The sequence below is a fragment of the Chiloscyllium plagiosum genome, chromosome 4 (assembly GCF_004010195.1).
Source record: "Chiloscyllium plagiosum isolate BGI_BamShark_2017 chromosome 4, ASM401019v2, whole genome shotgun sequence".
Classification (NCBI taxonomy): domain Eukaryota; kingdom Metazoa; phylum Chordata; class Chondrichthyes; order Orectolobiformes; family Hemiscylliidae; genus Chiloscyllium; species Chiloscyllium plagiosum.
In genome coordinates this window covers 79,516,501-79,525,888 of record NC_057713.1, presented here as the reverse complement: position 1 = coordinate 79,525,888, position 9,388 = coordinate 79,516,501, and the positions used below count along the sequence as shown (strand labels likewise).

At 39.4% G+C, this 9,388-nt stretch overlaps 1 protein-coding gene across 3 annotated transcripts in view; it reads right to left on the bottom strand.

The window, feature by feature from the left end:
* rttn (rotatin) overlaps positions 1 to 8,502 on the bottom strand; it is a 172,360-nt gene extending 163,858 nt beyond the window's left edge. For all 3 annotated transcript variants that reach the window (XM_043688465.1, XM_043688466.1, XM_043688468.1), the window contains exons 1-2: positions 8,390 to 8,502; positions 4,359 to 4,529 (exon numbers count right to left, since the gene is read on the bottom strand). In XM_043688465.1, coding sequence (XP_043544400.1) covers positions 4,359 to 4,529; positions 8,390 to 8,494 — 276 coding nt within the window. In that variant the 5' untranslated portion in view covers positions 8,495 to 8,502. The remainder of the gene's footprint in view (positions 1 to 4,358; positions 4,530 to 8,389) is intronic.
* Positions 8,503 to 9,388: the final 886 nt, after the last annotated feature.

The window sequence follows — 9,388 nt, the reverse complement described above, 5'->3', positions numbered from 1 at the left end:
GACAAGAGAGATGCAGAGAGGGAGAAGCAGAGATACACAGAGAGAGCTAGAGAGAGGCAGAGACACAGAGGGTGGGGAGAGACAGACAGACAGTGAGACAGAGAGAGAGAGATGGACATAGAGAGAAAGACACATAATGGGGTAGAGCGAGAGGCAGGGAGCGAGTGAGACATTAAAATATTCAATGACCATATCAAGCTTACCAAATTATTCCTAACCACACTAAGAATTACACATATCAGAAACAAAACTTATAGCTTAAACAAAATTCATTTATTAATACTGTAAGTGTTGCACAGCAAAGCTAAATAATTTTCAGACTGCAGGCCTGCCATGAGCGGTGTTCCACAGAGATTGGTGCTGGGTTCTCTTTTGGTCGTTATTTCTATAAACGATTTGGATGAGACAGAGTTCGGCATGGAAGACTGGCTAGCAAGGTTAGATCTCATGGAATACCAGGAGAACTAGCCATTTGAAACCAGAACTGGAACTAGCTTGAAGACAGAAGACAGAGGGTGCTGGTGGAGGGTTGCTTTTCAGACTTGAAGGCCTGTGACCAGTGGTGTGCCATCAAAGGATCGGTGCTGGGTCCACTGCTTTATGTCATTTATATAAATGATTTGGATGTGAACATAGGAGGTATACTTAGTAATCTTGCAGATGACACCAAAATTGGAGGTGTGATGGACAGCAAAGAAGGTTACCTCAGAGTACAATGGGAACTTGACTAAATAGGCCAATTGGCTGAGAAGATGGAGTTGGGGAGGTCATGTTGCAGCTGTACAAGACATTGGTTTGGCCATAGTTGGAATATTGCGTGCAATTCTGGTCACTTCCTAACTGAAGGATGTTGTGAAACTTGAAAGGGTTCAGAAAAGATTTACAAGGATTTGGCAGGGTTGGAAGATTTGAGCTATAGGGAGTGTTTGAATAAGCTGGGGCTGTTTTCCCTGGAGCGTCGGGGGCTGAGAGTTGACCAATGTCCTGTACAGACGCAACATGACCTCCCAACTCCTGTACTCAATATTCTGACCAATAAAGGAAAGCATACAAAACGCCTTATTCACTATCCTATCTACCTACGACTCCACTTTCAAGGAGCTATGAACCTGCACTCCAAGGTCTCTTTGTTCAGCAACACTCCCTAGGACCTTACCATTAAGTGTATAAGTCCTGCTATGATTTGCTTTCCCAAAATGCACACCTTGCATTTATCTGCATTAAACTCCATCTGCCACTTCTCAGCCCATTGGCCCATCTGATCCAGATCCTGTTGTAATCTGAGGTAACCCTCTTCGCTGTCCACTACACCTCCAATTTTGGTGTCATCTGTAAATTTACTACTGTACCTCTTATGCTCACATCCAAATCATTTATGTAAATGAGAAAAAGTAGAGGGCCCAGCACCGATCCTTGTGGCACTCCACTAGTCATAGGCCTCCAGTCTGAAAAACAAGCCTCCATCACCACCCTGGTCTTCTACCTTTGAGCCAGTTCTATATCCAAATGGTTAGTTCTCCCTGTATTCCATGAAATCTAACCTTGCTAATCAGTCTCCCCTGGGGAACCTTGTCGAACACCTTACTGAAGTCCAAATAGATCACATCTACTGCTCCACCCTCATCAATCTTCTTTGTTACTCCTTCAAAAAACTCAATCAAGTTTGTGAGACATGATTTCCCACGCACACAGCCATGTTGACTATCCCTAATCAGTCCTTGCCTTTCCAAATACATGTACATCCTGTCCCTCAGGATTCCCTCCAACAACTTGCCCATCACCGAGGTCAGGCTCACCAGTCTATAGTTCCCTGGCTTGTCTTTACCGCCCTTCATAAACAGTGGCACCTCAAGTCTTGTTTGTCAACCTCCAGTCTTCAGGCACCTCACCTGTGACTATCGATGATACAAATTTCTCAGCAACTGGCCCAGCAATCACTTCTCTAGCTTCCCACAGAGTTCTCAGGTACACCTGATCAAGTCCTGGGGATTTATCCACGTTAACCGTTCCAAGACATCCAGCACTTCCTCCTCTGTAATCTGGACATTTTGCAAGATGTCACCATCTATTTCCCCCACAGTCCAAATCTTCCATATCCTTTTCCACAGTAAATACTGATGCAAAATATTCATTTAGTATCTCCCCCATTTTCTGTGGCTCCACACAAAGGCCGCCTTGCTGTTCTTTGAGGGGCCCTATTCCCTAGGAGAGAGCGAGGACTGCAAATGCTGGAGATCAAAGCTTAAAAATGTGTTGCTGGAAAAGCGCAGCAGGTCAGGCAGCATCAAAGGAACAGGAGAATTGACGTTTCAGGCATATTCTCTCCCTAGTTACCCTTTTGTCCTTAATATATTTGTAAAACCCCTTTGGATTCTCCTTAATTCTATTTGCCAAAGCTAGCTCATGTCCCCGTTTTGCCCTCCTGATTTCCCTGTTAAGTATACTTCCACTTTCTTTATACTCTTAGAAGGATTCACTTGATCTATCCTGACTGTACCTGACATATGCTTCCTTCTTTTTATTAACCAAACCCTAAATTTCTTTAATCATCCAGCATTCCCTATACCTACCAGCCTTCCCTTTCACCCTGACAGGAATATACTTTCTCTGGATTCTTGTTATCTCATTTCTGAAGGTTTCCCATTTTCCAGCCGTCCCTTTACCTGCGAACATCTGCCTCCAATCAGCTTTTGAAAGTTCTTGCCTAATACCGTCAAAATTGGCCTTTCTCCAATTTAGAACTGCAACTTTGTGATCTGGTCTATCCTTTTCCATCACTATTTTAAAACGAGTAGAATTATGGTCGCTGGCCCCAAAATGCTCCCCCACTGACACCTCAGTCACCTGCCCTGCCTTATTTCCCAAGAGTAGGTCAAGTTTTGCACCTTCTCTCGTAGGTACATCCACATACTGAATCAGAAAATTGTCTTGTACACACTTAAGAAATTCCTCTCCATCTAAACCTTTAACACTATGGCAGTCCCAGTCGATGTCTGGAAAGTTAAAATCCCCTACCATAACTACCCTATTATTCTCAGAGATAGCTGTTAATACATCTAAAAAAATGCTGTTGGTTCATTCCTTTTTAGTCAAAATCTGGAAGAAAACATCAGCCTGCTTGAACTGATGATTATTTTTTCTCCTGGAAGGACCCATTGGAAATATTAACAATGCACAGACTTTTCCCAGTAGTCACGAAAAAAGTTCAATAACTCTTACAGAAAGCATATCACTCATTGTAGGATTTTACAGCAATTTGAAACAATACAGAATTCTCAAGGTGGCTGCCTCGTTAGTCTCAAGTCCCCTTGCACAAAATCACAATATAAACCTTGATTTTGATCAGTGTACAATTAATCTGATAGATTGGCAGACCTGCATTTAGACTGCCTGGTTTAAAAATGTAACTAGGAAGAGTCAGCCAATATGACACAGGCCTCAATTTATCACTAAAATGCACTGAAGGCATCATGTTGTAATTTTATTCTGCTCTTAGCCTCAGATCAGTGAGGCAATGTTTGGCAGTGGACATTATTTGTTAATACATACACATAATGATACCATGCATAGGTCCTAAATGGTGATGACTGTACTTTGTACAGAGGCATTGTGCAGTCCCAATGTGCTGCAGCAAAGGAATTTCACAGAGGTGAGATTGCTTGAGAATTCTGCACTGTTTCTGGTTCCCACAAAACACATTTTATGCAGTGAGTGATGTGCCCTCTTCCCAAGAATTACTAAACCTATTTCCTGGGTGTTTTACATGGAAAAATTCTATGGATTTTATTAGTATTTCCAGAGGTTCACTCAAAGAGGAAATTTGAGATTAGCACAAGTAATATTCTGTCCCATATACCAAGACTAAATAGGAATGATAGTTTGTGAAATGCACTCTTTGTGAATCACACCACAAATATGTAATGTCTATAACCCTCAGGGTTGTAGCTCATCAATATTACTTGAAATAAATAGCTTCAAAATTCTCATCAACTAATATTGCCTAGCGCAGCTCATTATTTCTATTGTGTGTTCCAGTGCTTGCATTCATTGCACTTTTATGTCAGACAGTTTACATGATGAATGGTCAGCTCAGGTGACAATGGTATAAAAGAGGAAGTCATAAATATAGAAAAATGAAAATACACAGGATACAGGATCAATATCTCAATTATTAATATACAGAATAACTACGGCAACCTTCAAACCAACAATACTCGATAACAGAAAAGCACACATGATGGAAACACAGATCTCATTTGACACAAAGTCCAGTTTTTTTAATGTACTGTAAGTAACAGCTAATCTTTGCCTATAACAACCGCGAATGTTCAATAAAATGTATAAAATCATGTTCTCACCTTCTCCACCGGGAGAATTATTTGTAGCAGGCGTATAGTTAATAATGCAATGCTGATAAATGCTAATCGGTGGTACACTATAGCAGTCTCTGACTCCACTGTAGTAATGCTCATATGGTGATAGTTAAGAGTTTCCCCTAGAGCTTCCAAACTTGCCATCAGGCTGTCCATCTATAAACAGCAGGGATGAAAAATATTATGGCTTCTCATACATCAGTGACATTGATTAACTACTTGCTGCAACAGGTGAACCAGGGTCTAATGATTTTCTTAAACAAAATTCAAAAATGCATGGATATCAGCGTGAGGTGGATGAGAAAGGGCCAAATATAAATGTATTAAAAGAAGTAACAATTAAAGCAACTGTTCAAAAACATAGGTCCTTAGATTCAGACAAATCAAAGAGCCATAGACCATTTGGTGCCATGAACTTGAATTGCTCAATTTCAATACACTCTTGGACTATTGTGTTATCTGATAGGTTCTATAAACTTGAATATTGGTTTCAGGCGCGATCTAATCAAATGTTAAAGCTATTTAATAGAGTAGTTATGACAAACTATTTATTCTGGTCAGAGAATGCTGAAGAACAAGGAAACAATCTGAGAATTAGAGCTATTCAGGAACAAAATCAGAAGGGACTTCTTCAAAGAAATGGTTACTCTTTTACTTTCCTTCAAAAATTCTCATCCAAAATGTTGCTAATTCTAGGACAAATGAGGATTTTAAGACTGAACTAGATAGATTTGGTTAGAATAGGATATTGATGGATATGGAGAAAAGGTGGAAAAATGGAGTAAAGATGCAAATTAGCCATAATTTTATTGGAACGAGGGAACAGGCTGAATAGACTATTCCTGTTCTTATGACCCACTCCTAAATCCTGCACCGGGGTCAGGCTCTTTTCACTCAGATCCTTACTGAATTTTCAGTTTCCCCCAAATCCTCAGATTTAAAACTCTCAGCTTTCTCACCTCATTATTGTGCCATTCCTCTTTCACCAACAGCCTTCAGTCCTAAAACCACCTATGCTCCTACACCACAGGCCAAACTTGTATTCCTCCCTTTGCTGCACTATGAAAAGCTATGCATTTAGCCTGTAAAATATATAATATTCTCATTAAGACCTCACTCTCTTTTACTGAATCTCTCTCTCCCCCAACCTGGGTCAAAATTGTGGAACTCTCTACCTAACAGCAGTGGGTGCATACTATACACATCCACTGCAACTTCCAAAGGACGGTTCAAGATAGTACAAACAATAAGGCAGTTCACTGATACCTTCCCAAGGGAAAATAGGTGTGGTTAATAAATGCTGGCATCGCGAGGATGCCCACATCCTATATACAAATGAAAAAAGATGCTCTTTATGATGCATTTCCTTGACCAAGCCTTCGATCATCCTTCCTAGTATTTCCCTCTTTAACTGACTAAACTCATTTAAAATACCTTACTGAATTTTTCCTTGTAAATTCAAATTGCTGTCACTATAATTCTAGTACACCTGTGTTTTTGAATCCTCTTAGCATGGTGCACTTTGAACCGAACAAAACAAACTAATTCAAATATATGAGCACCACCAGTTGTCCACACTTTCCCTTCTATGCAATTTCTAAATTTTATATATATTATCTGGAAGCAAATATATACTGAATATTAACCATATTTCATCTGGTGCTTATAAAATGGCATATTCAAGTACTAAGTATCTAACACCTGATTTTGTGCTCAAGGCAGTCAAAACCTATGCTGTGCAAGACATTACTCTGAAATATACCTGTTCTCCTTCCCAAAACAGATCATTTTGGAAAAACAGTAAGTAATTACTTTGTATGCCTATGTAAATCTTTCCTTTACCTGCATAATGAACTGGTAATACAACATACAACAATAACCTGACTTGCTGATATTTGGCAGTTCTGTGTTAAGCAGAGGCTTTTCTTCCAGAAATGACTGAGACCAGATTTCTAACCAAGCACTGTTCAGGCGCTTATCTGCCAAGATATTTATTAATACAACTGGAAATTGTTTCAGGCACTGAGGAGATATCTTAACATAGCCAGAAAACAGTACAGATTTTTGGTCAGAATTGATGTCTCCATAGCATAGATTTATTCCTGATTTACTACTGCCCTCCACTGGTTAGAGCCAGAATATTCATCAACAGAAAGGGAAGCCGTGAACTAAAAGCTCAATTTGTCCAAGTACAGAGGAACCTCGATTGTCCAAATCTCGATTATCTGAAGATTTCAAGGTGCCACATCAAAGAGGTAAGTGTACTGTTTTCAATTGACCTGTACTGAAGAAGTTGTGAAAATGCAGGCAAAAACAAAGAAACACAAGCATCAATGACTGGATATTTTTAAGGAAAAGGTTCTTACACAACCCATTTGCTAAAGTAAGTGTTTGACAGCATTTCCGGCACTTTACCAGGCCGTTCATTTAAAAAAAAGGGCCGAGAACGCAAACACATTCACGAGGCTGGGCTTCCGTCTTTCTATCGCGAGACCGAGTTCCCAGAAACGGACACTGGAAATGGTCTTGCGATTGTAGCAACTGTTTGGGACCTTGTTTAATGATGGGATTTCATGGGAAGGGTTTAGTTCTTCTCACTTTAACCTGTAATTTGCAGACTGCAAAGATTAGTTTATTTAAATTGCAGACTTGTTAAAATTATAGATTTAAACAAATTCTCCAGTAAAACACAATGCTAAATCAATATAGCTCCCCCTGTTCAAGCTAAAATCAATTATCCGAATAATCAATTATCAGAACAAAATAGTGCCTGCCTATCTCGTTCGGATAATCGAGGTTCCTCTGTAACTGGCTCATAACTATTGTCAGCAAGATTTGCAAATCTTAGACAGAATTTGTACTCGGAGAAAAGGACTAAATTTTAGATTTACCTTGCCCCATGGTAAAACAAAACCCTGCAAAATACTAAACATTGGGAAGAATACCATTTTTATTCAACTTTACTTTATTTTGACTGTGAACAGAATTGAGAAAAAGACTGTTTTACAGTGAAGGCTGAGGAAGGAATTGCTGTATTTTGAAAAAGTAAGCTACTGAAACTTATTGTGCATGGCATTTACACTGTTGCTTTATTCAAGCAGTCGTGAAAGGTCTGTAGATGGACCAGCTCTGGAGCTCTGTCTACAAAGTAAGATTTAGCTGGCAACACGTTCCTAATTCGTTTGTGGAGTTGTGATCAGCCTGGATGCCAATGACTATCGCCTGACAACAACCCATTTGATTGGTTCCTGGGGTAGCTAAACACCCTGCGGGTATGAACAATAGTAGCAGGAGACTTCAGACTGGTGAAAAGGCAGATGTTATGATTCTGTCTAATAAAATTTAGCCAATTTATTTTCTTCCAGAAGTTGCTGAAAGCTGTTGTTTTTAAATGAACCAGTCCCTCTAGGCCTTCAACAAAGATGTAATGTGGTCATTTGTTTTATTTATTTGCGCCACAAGGGCAAGGAAAACTGATAAGTTATCATTGATAAATAAAAACAGAAATTGCTGGAGAAACACAGCAGGTCTGGGAGCATCTGAGGAGAGATATATAGATAATGTTACAAGTGACCCTTCTCATTCTGAAAAGGGTCACCTGACTCAAATGTTAAATCCGTTTCCTCATCACAGATCCTGCCAGACCTGCTATGTTTCTCCAACAATTTCTGTTTTTCTTTCAGATCTTCAATATCCCGAGCTCTTTGTGTTATTTGAGTAACTTAGATCAGTCACTCAGATTGTCTATGGAAAAGAAATTAAGACTATACCCAATCTCAGAGAAACAGTAAGAACTAGGGTAGGTGGCTGGGGGGGCCTGGTCTGAGTTATGCAGTTTCAACTTATTTGTCATATCGGACTCTGTTTATAGACTTAGCCAATAAATTTGATTTATTCAGTTCAAAATCTGATGCAAACAAGCTTAAAAATACAAGAAACAGATAACAACATGCATACAAGTGTACCATGGTCAACTAGCTGAGACATAAGTCACAGTACATAATGAATAGACTTACTAGCCCTTGTCCCACTAGACGAGCATTATTCCAGAGATCTTGACAGGTTGGTTCGTCAAGGAGAAATATCATTTGAAACAACAGTTCCAAAGCACACATCATCATCTTCTGATGACCTGCAAAAAGGATTACTACCAACTTAATGTTTGAAAATACAGTATTCAACAGCACAAAAGATCTGTAAACTGAATATATTAAAAGAGATAGATGGCAAAAAGTTGATTGCACCAGAAAATAACAATTCAAGGAACCAGTTTAAGTTTTTTTTTCTACAATCTGTCCACAAAATATTTAGATACAATAAGAAAAGAAACAGAAAGCGAAAAGTAGTACAAAGGAACTAGATTTTGGTCAAAACTTAAAATACATCACCACCTCCTGTAGTACATTACCATCACTTGTGTTTTCTGTAGAAATAACAATATCACTGCATCATATTCTTAAATGACAGTACATTAGACCTTTCACAGAAAGTAGCCCCAGTAATTGGCATACTCCACAGGAAACCAGTCTCAATAAACAGAAATCCTTGCAAATCAAAGTGCTAACTCCAAATGTAAAAATCTAACATGTAGCATACTTGGGGTTGGACTGAGCTAAGAATATTTATGTTCTTGATATCACCAATTGTTTATTTTTAAATCACTGGCAAACAAATAAGTGTTGGCACAACTATGCTATCATTGAGAGAGGTCTGGCAATGGAAACACCTGACAAAGGGGCTCCCCAGGCATAATAATGGACCATGCTGAACAAGAACTACTTCCCTATATTTCTTCACTTTTCAGAAAGTAAAAGATAATAATCTCTGCCTCGGTGCCAGCAAAACTAAAGAGCCGATCATTGACGACAGAAGGAGGACACACTCTTATTGACACCAACAGAGCTGAAGTAGAGGGGATCGACAGTGTCAAGTTCCTGGGAGTGACAACAACCAACAATCTGTCCTGGACCGTCCATGTAGATGCAACAGTCAAGAAGACACAACAATGCCACTTC